At 40.3% G+C, this 16717-nt stretch overlaps 1 protein-coding gene across 12 annotated transcripts in view; it reads left to right on the top strand.

Moving 5' to 3' along the window:
- Window positions 1–16717, top strand: part of GTF2I (general transcription factor IIi) — a 55383-nt gene that overhangs the window by 21615 nt on the left and 17051 nt on the right. For 5 of the 12 annotated variants that reach the window (XM_080982828.1, XM_080982838.1, XM_080982839.1 and 2 more), the window contains 9 exons: window positions 471–530; window positions 1367–1423; window positions 4792–4854; window positions 9075–9176; window positions 11432–11497; window positions 12794–12977; window positions 14613–14671; window positions 15624–15695; window positions 16483–16666. In XM_080982828.1, coding sequence (XP_080838954.1) covers window positions 471–530; window positions 1367–1423; window positions 4792–4854; window positions 9075–9176; window positions 11432–11497; window positions 12794–12977; window positions 14613–14671; window positions 15624–15695; window positions 16483–16666 — 847 coding nt within the window. The remainder of the gene's footprint in view (window positions 1–470; window positions 531–1366; window positions 1424–4791; window positions 4855–9074; window positions 9177–11431; window positions 11498–12793; window positions 12978–14612; window positions 14672–15623; window positions 15696–16482; window positions 16667–16717) is intronic. The other 7 variants (XM_080982832.1, XM_080982834.1, XM_080982833.1 and 4 more) reach the window with 7 other exon arrangements.

Below are 16717 nucleotides of genomic sequence, written 5' to 3'. Positions count from 1 at the left end.
AGGGAATATTTGAGACTCACTTTAGCTCAGTTCAGATACCATACCAAACCATCCAAGCGTAATTGGTTTGCTTTGATGTCTGGTGAACACTGACTTGTGAGCAGCTATCTAACCCAAATCAAAAGCTGTAATTTGAAGTGGGCTGAAAAGTCATTGTTTGTGCTACTATGCTTTGGGGTGTTGAATTGTTCGACCGTAGTATGTTGCTCCATCTCCAGACAAGCTGCCCTAAACTGCGGCTTGCCTTAGTGTTAACTAAAGCCATGTTTTGGCGGATGTGCGAATTGAGTTGCTGCTTGTTTCACAACAAAGAGCTAGATGACCCTTGGAATTCTCCTCCATGCTGTGATTATATGAAACAATTCCTATTTTGTTTCTACGGTTTCTTTATTCAGCTGAGCATGCTCTTGTAATGGGACGGGAAAATCTTGGGAAGTGATTTTTTTTATGGCTGTCTTTGTTTATCAAAGCAGGTCCTTCAGAAACTTCGGCGATTGATGAGAAAATCGCCATGGCAAAGTCTTACACAGGTATAGCAATTCACTTGTTCATCATCACAGTGCTATTTCTCACAACAGCATTGATACCTCAGTAGCCATGTTCTGCCTGCCAACAGTACTGTTCTCCAATATTGGTTTCAATAAGTGGCTTGATTCCCCCCCCCCCTCGTTTCGTGAAAGAGAGCTGTAATTCTACCCTGACCCTACTCTTGTTTGACTTTCATTCAGGGGACTTTTGTCTACCTAGAAATACTGTGAATTTACTGTTGTTGGCCATTCAGACCCTGTAAGCTTATGTTTTCTATGGAAAATACAGAAAGGCATTTCTATTCCTATAAAAATGAAATCTCAGATAAAAATTGTGTCAAATAACATTTTGATCAGACTTATTTTGCCACATTTTCCATTAAATGTTGTTGTTGTTGAGTCAGGAGGGAGAACAGTTATGAATTATGAAGGGAAAGTATTGAAGGCTTTATGGCAGAACTTGGAAGAATTTGTTCCAGCTTCATATTTATGCGCCCCCCCCAACATGTTTTCAAACGTTGTGCTATCCAAATTGTGTCTATGTTTTCAGCAAGGCTCTTCTGAACTATAGATGGCCTAATTGTGTTTGCCTTTTGCGAGGAGTGCACTCTGCCCAAAAAAAACCTTTGGTTTTATGTGAAAGAAAATGGGAGCAGAGATTGATTGTCGACACAGACTCTTTTTTGAAATGATCCTGCTTGAGATGATGGTGCAATATGGGCCAGGTTCACTGGTCCATAAAATCTCTACTCCGTTCCTTGGGATACTAATTCTGAAATTTCAAGTGTTGACTAGTGCCCTCCTTATTCTTATGATGGTGTGTTTATATTTGTCTAAAGGAAGCAACCAGGGTTCCGATTGCAGTGAAGGAACAGATGTGGAATTGCCAGTAGAAGGTTAGAGATATGTAAATTTAAAAAAAATTAAAAACTCTGGAAAGTTTTTTTTAAAAAATAATTATTAAAAGAGCACTTAATGCAAACATGTCCATTGTGTTCGTGTCTTGCATTCTTTTTTCCATATTCTACATGGTTGTATTTTTATTTTCATCCCCTTGAGTTGTGATCCTGCATGTTTATTGTGGACAACTATTGAGAAGCCTTTGCAAGATGACCCCCATCTCCTTCTCTTTCCTTCCACACCTTCCAGTGAGCTATAGAAGCTGTTGAAAAAGAGCTAATAAAGTTAGCATCCTACTGCCTTCTTCATGACTGTGGTGGCTTTTGCTATATATCACACTTTTCCTTAGGAGGTCTGAGTGAGTAACAGCATTACCCAATGTGATATGCTTGAAAGCATGAGGACAGCGTTTGTTTTTGAAAGTAAGACAGTGACTTAAAGCTCTAGACTTACAGTGACCTCGAAACTTGTGATTTCTGATCCCCTCTTTTGGTTACTTTTGAAGGGGACGAATTATGTGGGTCTAGCAATGCAAGGTTTGGTGCAACAGAACATGCATTTGTTTACATCCTGAATATGTCAATGTGTAGTGAAAAACAGTGTGCAAAGCCCTTCAGTTCATGCTGCTCCTAGTTGGAATGTTTGTTGAGTAAGTTACCTGCCTCAAATCTTATGGAGATCCACTGCCTCCCTGAGAATGTGAATCTGTCCTTTCAAAAGGAAATGCTAAATACACTGTTGATTTGAATTTTGTAGTTTTGGCAGAGCCACTCTAAATAGGCCTGAATATCAGCTCTGCCTGACCTCCAACAGTTCTGAATTGCTTGGCCACAACTTCACCTCAGAAAAATATTCCGCTATTTTTGAACTGTCATTGAATCAGCTCTGTACTGGGGTGTGGCTTTGTGAAGCTTGGATTTAGTGGATATATGGATGAGGTGGGAGTGCCTTTATTTCCTTGTGAAACACGAGGAAATTAAATTGCCAACTTATCAACTAGTTTCTAGCTCAACCTATCCTTACTGAACCTGGAAATACCACTGGAAGTGCTTTTCTTGTTGGGAGTATGATGCCTCTGCTCAAACTAATGGTTCGTTCTGTTTTGTTTAATGTTATTTTAAAGTGTTACGTGTTTCCTAATCACATTTTGGATAGCTGAAGACACTGCACTATTCCTTCCAGGGTTGTACGTTTTTTAAAAAATGTTTTGCTGGACTCCGTCTGCAAACTTGATTATTATTTTTTTAACCTGCTCGGCATCTGCAAAGAAAAACTGCAGATGCAATATGCTTTAAAAAAGTGTTTCTGAAGTCTGTGAGAGATGGGCAGTTTAACTGGTGAAATGGAAACATTATAGAAAACCTTTTGAAGGTGTATGCGTTTTTAGAGACTGTTAAAGGAATCCGTGTCTTAAGGGATATAAGTAGAATGTTATTGTCAAGGAGTTGGATCCAACAAAGGTCTCCTCAGAGTAAGACTAACCTTGAATACAACTCACAAACCTTTCTCTTGTATGATCTGTTTTGTATCATGAATACTTTTGGACATGTGTTATACACGTGGAGATTGCTTCCTTGCCAGCTTTTGACCCTTGACTTGATGTTATCAGTACAGATGATCCCATGGAAGAGAGATTTTTGGTCAACTGGATGGATTCATGGATTAGTATCTTCCACTGTACACTGTGGTTACTTAGAAAAGAAAATCCAAGTACAATCACTTCTATAAGAACTATGTTGTGTGAAGAAAGTAGAACTAAAGTAGCAAAATAACACATTGATTAGTGTATCACTAGTACAGAATTATTTCAGCACTTCAGAAGCTGGAACTGAAAGCTGGATGCAAATATCTCTGATGTGAACTACCCTACACCTATCAGAGAACTTTCTATAAGGTACATTGTGGTATAATTTCTGTAAAATGATGCTTAACTGAAGGCCAGTAGAATTAGATTTGATAGGGTAACTTGAAAAAATATCCTCTTAACACTGCCTTGCTAAAGTTCATAAACCTGTTTGCTAACCTGCCTATCTGCTTTACACATCCCTATTTTAACAATTTATATAAAATTTATGGCCTGAGAGAGAACTGGTTAGAAAGCTGTTTCACAAACCTCCTGTTAGGTTGCTGCAGGAGTGTCTTCCTTTCCATGAGCGACCAGACAAGTGGCTGCCTCTGAACTTGTTCTTAGATACCTTGGAATCAGCCAGCTATGCCTGCTCACACAATTTTTCAGTATCTTCATTAGTTACGATCGTCTAGATCCATCTATTGGGCTAGTAGTGAAAGTGGTGTACTCAGTTATGTTGCCTGTAAACGCATCCAGAGGACAGCACTGGCAAATTGCTGCTATGGATCTCTCAAAATATCTTTATCTTTTTGGGCTAATGAGCTTTTGAATCCAGTCCTCTTCCTGCTCCGTGTCATTTACTCTGAATTAACAGTTGAACCTTTTTTTTCAAATTTGAGGAAGAATGTTTCAAAGGGTGTGATGGAAATAGAGACCTGCATGAAGCTATTGCCAGAAGACTCATTTGTGCTTTTATTATGGGAATTCAGAAGTTGACAAAGCAACTTAATGTGTTGGTCAAACCAGTAGGATTGCAGCTGCTGGTGGGGCTCAATACACTGGAACCTTCCGCTCCTGTCAGCAATTTCAAGTGTCTTAAGAGTTGTCCTTCTGGTTGCTCATGATTTGATGTGCTTCCTTACTTTGGCAATGGGGGCAAAAAGGCACTAAGAGCAGCATGTTTTAGGATGCACTCCACATTGGTGGTCCCACGCCAGCCAAAATTCCATTTACATTGGCAGGAAATCCAACCTCTCACTGAGATATCGTCGCTTTGTGAAAAGTTGGTTGCTATAAACGTCTGGAGTTAACGTGAAAACAAGATGTTCCACTTGCTTATTTGGATCCATCTTGCCAATTGTAGGAGATATTCCATCGATGAAAACTTTTGACTGTGTTTTATTACACAACGTTTTACAAATACTAATGTATTGTAACATTTTCAATTTGTACACATATATATTGTTTTAATTGTGTTGTGTGAAAGAAGAGAGACTTGTAAACATAGTATCTTCAGCAATGAGTGAGAAAATGTTTGACAATGAAAAGATAAGTGAACCTAGGAGAAGGCGACTCTCAGCAGCTGCTGCACCTGTAGCTTAGCACTTAGAAATCTCCATTTCCTTGGCAACATCCCATAGGACTTGAGGCTTGTGATAAAGTATTTTGGCCTCTGTGTTTGTGAGTCTCTTATTCATAGTGCACCACACACTTGTTGATTCGCCATTCTGGAGTAAAACCGCTCTTCCAGTTCCCGCGCCGTTCAGACTTGGTTTTTTGTTCTGCTTTTTTCAGATTCTTCTCAACATGCCACTTCTGAAACAAGTGAGGATCCTGAAGTGGAAGTGACCATTGAAGGTTGGCCATTTTCTCAGCTAATACTATTTTGCTCACTTGTTTCAGAAGAATCTCAGTCATGTGGCGTTGTGCGCATCTCCTCTATATACCCCCCCCAAGCCTTTCTCGTACTGTAAGATAACATTTGCTGGGCAAGATAGACATTAAATGATTGAAAACAAGTTGTCAACATTTTTAAAGGCGTCTCTTAGAGGTGTCTGTATTAAGAGTGCATGTGAAAACAAACCAAATTATTCAATTAGCTGGGTTTTTTGTTTTGCTTTTCAGAGGAAATAAACAAGAAGTTTGGGCAGACTGTTTTATTTTGATACACTTTGTTGGGAAATTATTATGGATGTGGGAGTTCTCCGGAGTGGTAGGAGACCTTAAGGAGGATCAGTTTGTTTAGGGAATACAGCAACTGAAAAGTGTTGCTTGCCTGTTATCCCTAGGATCATTTGGGTCTTGCAAAACTTGTAAGGTGGAGGACGGATAGGCAATATATTCTGACAAACCCCGTGATTGGTTTGGAAAGTAGAAAGTAAATTGTGAATCTGAATACCTAGCCTCAAAGGTCTGAGTGCTGTATATTCCTTAAGCAAATCTTTTGTGTTAAATCTTTCTCCTCTCCCCACCCCCCTTTGCTTCTTTTGTAAATCTCCTCTTGTGTATAGCCTCTTGTGTGTGTTAGTTTTTAAACACACCAGTCTATAACAGACACTATGCTACACCTCAAAATAGGAAGTAGAGCAAATGAGATGAATTACTAGAATGGAATATTTACATTAGGAGGGCTTGGTTTCCTGTCTAGATTTTGCAACTTCTAGACCTTGCTACTAGTAAGTTAGTTTTAGGGTTAATCTGTTAAAGGGTTGTTGATAAAGCTTCCAATAGTGCTTCTAGATTATGAATTGCTATTCCTCTTGCCTGTGTAGTGAGGTGTTCCTTATGTCATAACAGTGAAGCAGTAGTCATATTTCTCAGTTTGGGGTGAAGGAGGCATCCGGTAGGGTGGGTTAACTCCTTTTGAAACTGAGCCCAGGCCTAAAGGTTCCTCGCTCAGTTGATTCTGTGCCTTTGCTCAATATAGCCTTTCCTCTCGGCTCCTCCTCTGATTTACCTTGCCTGTACTGCTAGTTTTCCCCCTGACCCTTTCCCTTTCCCCTTCCTCTTCCTAGTCTGCTGCTCCAGTTTGTTGTTTCTTTTTAATAATCTTTTATTGCTCTCCTTTATTTTATTGCCTTTTCTTCCTTCATTATGGCCCCCTTGGGAAAGCAAATAGTGACATCCACATAAAAAGAAAGGAATTCCATATGTCAGAATGGGGAAGCAGACTAAGCCAATCAAGTCTCTGCTGTAGCTACTACAGAGCCTCCCACTGTGGGCCTCCACCATGTACTGATTCATTCTTATCCAGAACAATTGGAGTCTCTCCCCTCCCATCTCCCCATGCGCAGTCCTATCAATGACTACCACTATCATAGGCTCAAACACATTCGCAAACAACTGAGAAGGAAAAACATTCCTCCTATCTCAGGTAGAGCAGAAAGAGGTTGTGAAAAGGGGATTGTCAGGATGCCATTTTTTCCTTCTCTCAGCTTCTTTGTGCCAGGCATCATTTAGGGACTTGGTGAACATACTGTAGCATCTCTGCTACATCATTGTTATCCCCATTGCTTCTTCAGGTTTACCTATAAGCAGATACATTTCCAGTATACTGTAATGGCCTTGGGCCTTGGCTTGACCTCAAGAGTTTTCACGATTTCAGTTACAGGGCATGCATATATACCATTATCTTGAAGGTCTTCTCCTTAGTTCATCTTGGGTCGAGGCTCATCAGGACTTAACAGGCAACAGTAACCCCCCAGCAAGATCATTGCTTTATTTTAAACAAAAGGTGGAAACTACCTGTCTCCATGCAGGACACTCCAGCACCTGAGAACTGGTTCATCTATCTTTCACATAAGAGAACCCAGAACCCCTCTTGGACCTCAGAACTCCTTACATATCACAAAATGATGGATCTCTCAGCATGAGCCTACACCCTGGGCCTGATTATTCATACCTAAGCCATACAATAGCTGTATGACTCAAGGTATGCATTTTCTTGGCCTATGATGCTCAGTGCTTGGAATGAACTAGTTCACTTGAAAAAAGTTCATTGATGAACTTCATTGGCAAATGCTGGGACAGAGCAACGGGAGCTCACCCTGTCACGCGGATTTGACCTTGTGCTTCAGGGCAGCAGTAGAAAGTTTTTTCAAAAGCTGTTGAGGGTGAACTTTTTAATTTATAAAAATTGCCGTTTGAACTGATGCCATTCCTTTTTAAAATGAACTTTCAAAGCAGTGGTGATTCTCGGCAAAATGTCATGACATGCTAGGCTTGTCATACGTCAGGTTTTCGGGTGTAAAAATGTCATCAGCTCCAAAAGCCTAAAATCACTTAACATCAACAATTTGGGGGTCTTCCTTAAAAAAAGCCCAAATACGGCAACCCCATGACATAATCCACGAGTAGCAGCAGCTTCCATTTCCACCATGAGGAAATTTACCTCTACTTTCATTAGACGTTGCAAGTTGGACTATTCGGCTTCCGCAGTGGCAGCCTTTGAGAGGAGAGTGCTCCAGCATGATTTGCTTCCCGAAGTTCAGGGTTGCTAAGGTATGCCTCCTTCACCCCAAACTGAGAGGAAAACATTAGACACAAGTTTCCTTCTAGTTTGGGGTGAACAAGACACCATCTAGCTGGCTGCACCCTGTTCTGACCAGCAGGTTGATTCACGTGTACACCTTTGCAGTTCACTATTTCCTGGGGCCTCCAGCTTGACCTTGTAGAGTGTGAAGTTCCGTGCTCTCTTTTCTGTCATTTCTCCTGTGGCTCTAGGTTTTAATTTGCAATTTCTCATCATTCTGTCTTAAGCACAGCCACAGGAAACTGGGGAAGAGCCTACAGGACTGAGTTAAATCTCCAAAAGCTGGCCACATAATCCTTCCCTTCCTTGGTGAAATGAGGAGCTATGCTATTCTCTTGGATGCCTCATTCACCCCAAACTAGAAGGGACCTTCACAGGAAGTGCCCAACATTAGTTCCTCCATATGAGGAAATTTAAAAAGCCTGGTAGCGCTTCCTGCATAAGGAGCTAAAGGAGTTGTGTTCAGCAGTGGCAGGTTTTTTGGGGTATATGCTTGATTGCCTTGCACTATCTGTTTGAAGTAGTATAACTCAAGAACTTATAGACCCTAGTTCACTTTTAGGGCCCATGCTCTTCAAAACAGCATTTTTCTCTCATTTTCAGCGATGAGAAAACTAGCCTTAGATTTTCTAAAAACAGCGCAAAACTTCAGAGTGCAAGTCTTGTGATATAACTTTCTTGTATTGATGTTGATGGACAGTGACTGCACAGTGTGGTGTCTGTTGGCTTCCCTTTCAGCAGCTCTTGCACTAATTTTAAAGTGGGGGATTTGTGAAGTGGTTTTGGGTTTGAATGGAGGAGGGCTGCTGAAAGGACAACTATTAGGGACACTAAAGTGTGTTTATCTGGCATCAAGGGTGTCTGGCATCTATCTTTCTCTCTTCCCCCAATAATCATTTAAGTGATGTTTGCAACCTTAAATATCTTATTCAACATTCTTACTGTAGATACAGCAGTTTTCTTTTCTTTTTTCTTTCTGGAAAGGATTATCTATTCCTGGATGTAACAGTCCTATCCAGTTACCACTGAAATCTTCCCAACCTTTTCCAGTTGCTTGCAATTTCTATTTATGCAGTTGATGCTGGAATAGAAACCAATTTTTCCTTTCTTCCCCCACCGTCTCCTAATTATTTCCTCTATGTCATGCTGTTGTTGAATCACTGGATCTGGGAGAAGCTTTATCCTATGATCTTTATGATACTTCATTTTCAAAATCATCTGACCTGATGTGGTATCCATTATATATTTGGTACCAGTAGGGTTGTTGGGTGTCCCTTAACAGTAGAAAAGGGCCTCATTTAAAACATGTTGGACAATGCTGCTGTGCATATTCTAATTCCATTCGCATAATTTGAATATTAAATGAGAAATTTGGATGCCAGGCTCTGACCAGTCAGCGTAATGCATGTGGAATTTTTTCCTCCAGAATAATTATCCTCCTCCAACAGCAAATAATTTTGAGTTAGAACCATAACACCTTGAAAGACATTCAGGCATAATAGTAACAGCAGCCATGATGCATATATCTGTATTTTTCTGTCTGAAGATGATGACGACTACTTACCACCTCATAAGAAGACAAAGAGCACAGAACCAGTCAACGATGCTGCCAATTGTGGAAGAAGAAAAGCTAGAGAATTCAATTTTGGTAAGTTTAAGAGTAAAATGGTTCCTAACCTTCTTCACAGTTTTGTTGGCCTGGCTCCTGTTGGCTAAGGTGTATTCAAGCTTTCACTTGAATTGGTACTGAATATGACTGTATCTCTATTTGAACATATGAAACTGCCTTCCACCCCCCCCCCCAAGCCTGAGACTGTTCTGTCTAGTTCTGTGCTGTCCAGCAACAGCTCTCCAGGTACAAGTTGTTTCCAAAACCTTAATATCTGAGATGCTTTAAGCTTGAAGTGCCAGAGCTTGAATCTGGGATGTTACACGTAAAACGTATGTGCTCTGCTATGGTGCCGCAACACAGAACCCCTTGCCTTCAGTACCATTAGATCTTGTTTCTCAAAGTGGAGGTACCAGCAGAAGGTTTTCCTGGGATGCCTTGAAGATCCGGGAGACTTGTGTAGGAGGAGACATTAGCCCCTTATTTTTATTTTAAAAAATAATTTTTATTGGTTTTTCAATAAATGCATCCTTTATTAAATATCTCTCTAACAATTTTCCATTTTTTTCCTGCCCCCCTCCCCTGGACTCCCCTCATACTTCCACTTCATTTTACTTTCAGTTTATTTATCCTGTGCATTATTTCCCCAGTTAATTCCTAATACATTTACATCTATTTTTTATTATATACATTATATGCATTTGTGAATGCTTACTCAAACCCTGCCAATGAGTCCAACTCTTCGTGTTGTCTCTTCATATATATTGTAAATGGTTCCCATTCTCTTTTGAAGTCTTTGTTGTCCCTTTCATGTAATTTATCTGTTAATTTTGCTAATTCTGCATATTCCATGAGACATTGGCCCCTTAAACACTATGATTTAATGTGCTGTCCATGAGCCTCAGTACGTCTGAGCAAAGTGTCAGGTTCATCTGCTCCCCTCATCCTCCTGCATGATCAGGGACTTCTGCCAAGTTTAGTTTCCCTTTTAAACAATTTCCACTTTGTATTTCTTTTGAACCAGCTGGTTTAAAACAGCTTGTTTTAAGTTCCTTAACATGCCAGCTTGAAAATGAATTGTTTAAAACAATGGTTTTGTTTAAGTAGGGTTGCTGGTTTAAATGTAGCACTAAGCTGTTTTTTTGTTTTGTTTTTTTACAAAATGCAACCAAGCTTGTCCTGCTGGATGTTCAGGGGAAGATGAAACCTTATTCTTTACTTTGGATCATTGAGGTCCATCCACATAGCATGCCCATGGTTTAGTATTATGTGTGGATGTGGCCACTCTTGCAGAAGCACTTCTTCAAGCTTACTTGAACTTGAACGTCAGTAGAGCTGAGAAAGAAGGGAAGGAGAGTTGGTGACTGGCTTATCTGAGCAAACTGCCCAGTAGGCTGATCGTGGCAGAATGTGTGATTGGTTTGAGGATGGGCTACGCAGAATGAATATACTTGGAGTTTGCTGTTTATTTAGGGACTATTGTCAGTCTTGAGACAGTAGTAGCTTGAGGAGTCTGTAATGAGTTTGGCTTCTGTGTGTGCCTTCCTCTTTCGTAATGATTTCCTAAAGCTTCAGATGTCTGACGTAAATATGGTATAGAAGTGCAAAGCCATGAAGTACTCCAGTGCATCAATAGCTTGAATGTGGATGCCTTGTGTCTTGCTGCCTCTATTTTCTTTGAGAAGTGGGACATGAATGCATTAAATCAACCAGCACCAGGACTGGAGTAATGATGGGGGGGCTGTATGGTTCTTCATATAACCTCTTTAGTTAAGGCTTCTGCCAATACGGCTTCACACACTCATTGTAACTCTGGCCTTTTAAGAAACCTCCCAATTAAACCTTTCAGGCTCTGAATTAAAATAATTTGTCAACAGCTGCTTCAGATCAGTGTAAACCACGATGGGAGTGAGCTACTGAGTATAGAATTGCTGTAGAGCAGGCATGGCCAAACTTGGCCCTCCAGCTGTTTTGGGATTACAACTCCCATCATCCCTAGGCTAACAGGACCGGTGGTCAGGGATGATGGGAATTGTAGTCCCAAAACTGCTGAAGGGCCCAAGTTTGGCCATGCCTGCGTGGAGTAATTATGGACAAAGTTTTTAGCTGCTTTTGTCCAGCAATATGTATATAATTTTGTCTTCAGAACGTATACAGATGTTACTTTTAAAGGGTTTAGTGTTTTATAATCATGCATGAGCAACAAGGCGAAATGCATAATCCAGAATTCAGCAGCTTGATATATTAAAAGCTTGATATATCTTATATTGGGATAACATTATTTTTCCTTTCAGAGAAATGGAATGCCCGCATTACAGACTTGAGAAAGCAAGTTGAAGAGTTATTTGAAAGAAAATATGGTATGTGTACACACTGTATCCCCAACCCCCTTTTAAAAGCCATTCCTAGAATTTGAAACTCCCCAAACTTTTTTTGGAAAAAGGTTAGAATTCCCCACTCCATAGAGTCTGAATTCTTTTGGCATGTTGTCCTGCCATTGTCCAAGGACTGCCAGTGCCAAGGGGTGTTTGTAGCCGTGTTGGTTCTGCAGAATTAGAGAGTTGGCAGTAAGTACAATGATATCTCCTTTTGGGGAGTGGGGTAAGTAGTGTTGGAAGTTCTGCAAGCTGTTACTTCCGCAACCTTTGGTTCTTAACATTACACATTAATTGTGATCTGTATTAAGAATAAAATGTGGTACCAAAAAGGGGGGGGGGGTGCAGTCTGCAACCTGTGTAAAGTAATGCTGCTTATTTTGTGTAACTTAATCGGTTTTAGCTAATCATCTGAAAGGTCAAGGAGTTTGGCTCTGTGTTGATTTCACTCTTCTGGTTTCTTAGATTTGCTGGGCTTGACCACATCGTTCGTAGTCTTGTAGGCTTAAAACTTTGCTTTTTAAAAAGTTGGAGGAGGATTTCTGCATCCTTCCTGTATTTGAAAATGTTGACATTATAGGTGGGCATACAACTTAACTACAGATCTGCAACATCTAGATCAGTGGTGACTAACGTATAATCCCCCAGGTATTGCTGGGCTCCAATGCCCATCAGCACTAGTTAGGATGGTCAAAGTCATTGATGATATGAGTTGTGGTTCAACAACACCTGTTGGCCCACAAATTAGCCACCCCTGGTCTTAATACGTTGTAGCATGTGTTTGCATATAGCAAGTAAGTTACTCATTTTGGGCATTACACAAAAATTGTGTTGGGTGAGAATGTGATCCACTGTCAAAAGTCTGAAACCATGACTTGGAAGTTTTTATAAATCATGGCTTGGGACTGTCTGTGGTTTGATGGGGCATCTGAGTTGACAGTTCGTACTTAATGGCTATAAATCTTCCTCTGGGAGTCCTGGCTCTACACTCTAGTTTCCATATGGGGACAGAAAATAAGCACAGATAAGCAGCTCTGAACTGTTGTACACTTTGGAAGCTCAAACTAGGGCTTGTGTTCTAATCTATGGTTAGTGCAAATTAGTTTGGTGTGGGGTTTGAGTTGCACTTACGAGGCATAATCTCTTCCTCTTTTATATAAAGCAGGTTTGATTGTATAGGGTTCTGCTAAGTGAGATACTACATTTGGTGTTCTTTCGAAACAAGTAAGTTTGCAGGCAATGCTAAGCCACTCTTAGTGTGTTTTTCTTTTTATATTAAAGCTGAAGCTATTAACGCAAAAGGCCCCGTGACTATCCCGTATCCACTCTTCCAGTCCCATGTTGAAGATTTGTATGTGGTAGGACTGCCAGAAGGAATTCCCTTCCGGAGACCCTCCACCTATGGGATCCCTCGCCTCGAAAGGATTTTGCTGGCAAAGGAACGGATACGATTTGTGATTAAGAAGTGAGTAAGTTGGTTTAAATTAGAGTGTCCACAAATGCAGGATTCACAGTATCTTTTTCTGTAGAATTGCTCATCAATTATAACCTCTCTCCCCCTCATAATATTGGCACTTGGGCAGGGGCTGTCTCAGTGAAATTTATTAGAAGTAGATTCAAGGCAGAAAAAAAGATATCATATCAGGGCTGTGTTCAAATGATCAAACCTCAGCTTAATAATTGTTGAATGATTTAAAGGTGGCCTAATATCCCAACTTGTTTGGAAGCTATTAACTATAGCTTCCCATTTTGGATCTTACTGGATGCTGTAGTGAACTGACTTCCTGGCTTGTTCCCTACTTGCATGGGTGGAAAAGTGAAGCAGCTGCATGTGTGTGTGCAGGAGGCTCATTCTCATCTTGGCTCAGTGCACAAATACAGAGCTTGCAGTCACCAGATGCAGTGAAGGGCAGGGAGACAAATTCATGAATGGGGGTTGCTCTATTAATGGCTATTACTATACATGATAGCTGGGCAGAACTTCTGTGTTCTGAAGCAGTATGCCTATTGGATGGCAATTGCTGAAAGAGAATAGGGTTGTTGGCTTCGCAGAAACATATAGCTGGCCTCTGTGGAGAATAAGACGCTAGACTTGATCAACTTTTTGACTGATCCAGCACAGCTGCTTTTTACATTCTTACAGCATAATATTTGCTGCCATTTCATGTATTTCTGCACTGTTCTTTATTTAATGTTTTTTTACCCTGCTGTTCAGTAGACAAATGGCTAAAGTAAGATCTGTAGTACGCAAGGCATGTCTTGCCTTGCAGCCTTACAATTTAAAAGACATTTTGCACAAGAGGGATCAGGAAAATGAATAAAGGCAGGCACCAGTTGATAAATTGTGTGGTAGTTGTTACACCCTGAATCGAAATAATTCAAGGTTATGCCGCCTTGAATGGAAACAATTCAGCTATCCCATCTCTCCCTCTGCTGCAGTCAGGTGGAACCAAGTATTGTTCAAATAATCAGAATATATATTGGGGTGCTGCTGCTGTGGGTTCTTCTGAGCAGTCTTCAGATTTTTGCTGATAGACCTAATTTTATTCAAGCTTTGAGATAACCAAATGTTTGTTTTTGCCATTGGTTATTACTGTCAAATTATCACCATGGCGTATTGTATAAAGTTTCTTGCGAGATTATTCTGAAAACACTTGCTGTTTAACAAGTATGAGGCTCTCTGATCTTGAAAAAAATGTACACTACCCATCTGTAAGTTGCATCTTTGCTTACCAGTGAGGAAGTACTTCAGAAAATATTCCATAGCCAATCAGACTTTAGCAGATTGCCGACTAGAAGTGAAGTTTTTACCCTGTCACAGTATTATGAGCTTCGTGCTTTAGGTATTGTATTGTATCCAATGCAAGTCCTCCTCAGAGTTGACCTATTGAAAATAATGAACATGAGTAACTTGAGTCCATTAATTTCAGTTGGATACAGCCCTTGGCAATTTCTGTTATAATTTGTGTATCCCTCCCATTCCTATTGGTAAGATGGAGTTTTATTTGATGGGTGAAATAATGGTTGCTATGGGGTAAAAGTAGTGGTAGTATAATAGTAGTATGCTGATTAACAAAAATATGCCCTAAAATGTTTGCAGGCATGAGCTGCTAAATTCAACGCGAGAAGATCTACCGTTAGACAAACCTGTTGCAGGAGGTAAGAGGGGTATGTGGAGTTGGTGGCTGTGTTTATTTTATTCGTTGATTGTATTTATGATGGCTGCCCAACAACATTGTGCTCTGAAAGGCTGTCAAAGAAAATACAGTATTACGTGTTCTAAAGACAATTGCAGCACAGAATTTCCCGAGAGACCTAAATCCAAGTTCACAGCATAACTAAAAGTATACAACGTGCAGTCAGTTAAATAAATGTGTTTAGGGTATTGCTGTTGGGTCAGATTTGACCAACGTTTCTTAGGTGAGGTGGATGGTAAATTAAGTGAAGGCATTATTGGTTGTGATACCTGTCTGGCACTCTTTCCTCCAGGTGGCTTGCCTGGCATTGGTGCTGCTGCTGTTTTGGTGGCAGATGAAGACTTTTAAAAGAATCTATTAATCCTTCCTTTAATACTTTTTAATGGCTTTAATGCTGCTTGTGATTTTTGTTTTATGATTGAATTGTATTTGATACTTAAAATTGATCTTGTATATATTTGCAAGCCATCTTGGAAACATTCGGTGAAGGGCAGAAGAATGTTCCAGTGAACAAATTAAAACAATTTTCATCTCTTGAGCTAGGCCTCAAGAGGTGAACCTTAACTGTAAAAATGTATTTGTTGGGTTGAAGGAACTAAAACAACATAGCATCTATTTTTCTCTGCTTCTTTGCTGCCTGCTACCTGTAAGTTTGTGAGGGCTCCTAGGGACAACTTCCTTTTATGCCAGGGGCGGAGAGCCTGTGGCCTTCCAGAAGATGTTGGACTCTACATTCCCATCTCTGGAGGCCTATAGGTTTACCTCTTTCCTCTCTGCTTTTATGCACTTGCCCTCTTTTGCCACTGTGACTTCAAGGGAGAAGGATATTCAAAGTGAATAAAGTTTTGCCAAATAAACAGTGTTTTAACTTCAGAATGTTAAACATTTAAATCAAATTCTTGTTTTTACCACAGTGAAAGAAGAATGGTATGCCCGAATCACCAAACTAAGGAAGCTTGTCGACCAGTTATTTTGCAGAAAATTTGGTAAGTTCACTTGGCAGCAATTCATTGTTCAGTTTGGGTGGTGGTGGGTTCAGGACTGGCATGCAGATCAGAGATCGCTTTCCAGTTAAAATTCTAAAATTTTAACTACTAAACTACAGTTTACTAGTTACTAAACTGTTTACTAAACTACAGTTTACTAAACTACTAAAACTACTAAAATTCAGTAGTTTGCTTTCTGTTTGTGGCAAATAGAGTTAAGAATGCCTCTTAACATGTTTTTACCTTTTAACTGGGTCCAGTGGCATCAAGATGGGGTGTTCTCAGGAGCCAAGCTGCATCTGGAGGATCCAGGGTTGTTAAGACATGATCTGCCCCAATTACCTAGAAAGTGCTTGATTGAAGAGGGCTGCACAGGGCAGGAATACATATCAATTCCCAATGCCCTTTTTTCTCTGTACCACATATGCTTGGGATATTAGACTGCAGCAGAAGAGAAAAGGACATAGGGAGGCAGACTACAGGGTAAGGTTACAAGACGTCCCCTTTTCCTAGGGACAGTCCCTGGATGTACAAATCAGTCCCCATGCAAAATCCATTGAAATTGAAAAGTTTCCCCGGATTAATTGAAAATAATCTGGTAACCTTACTGCAGGGAGTTTAGCCGTCATTGGGGCAGGGCTCTGTACTCACCTGTATGTCCTTTCAGTAAGGGATCCTTGCTCATAAAATGTATTGACTATTAGTTTAATTAAAGACTGAAACTAGGGTTCTTGTCTGAGTTTTGTCCATGTTGTGAAATTACAAATAGTCTGGCTTCTTCTAACAGCTGAGGCACTGGGGAGCACTGAACCAAAGGCTGTCCCTTACCAGAAATTTGAGGCGCACCCCACTGATCTTTTTGTGGAAGGTCTGCCAGAGAACATTCCATTTCGGAGTCCGTCTTGGTATGGAATTCCTCGGCTGGAGAAAATTCTTCAAGTGGGCAACAGAATAAAATTTGTAATAAAAAAGTAAGATGAGCTTTCTTTGCATTTCTGTTTTTTGAGATTAAATTTGTCAAT

Source organism: Podarcis pityusensis (assembly GCF_964106645.2).
Source record: "Podarcis pityusensis genome assembly, chromosome: 15".
NCBI classification, from domain to species: domain Eukaryota; kingdom Metazoa; phylum Chordata; class Lepidosauria; order Squamata; family Lacertidae; genus Podarcis; species Podarcis pityusensis.
The sequence above is the reverse complement of the archived record's forward strand: the minus strand, read 5'-3'. Positions and strand labels throughout refer to the sequence as shown.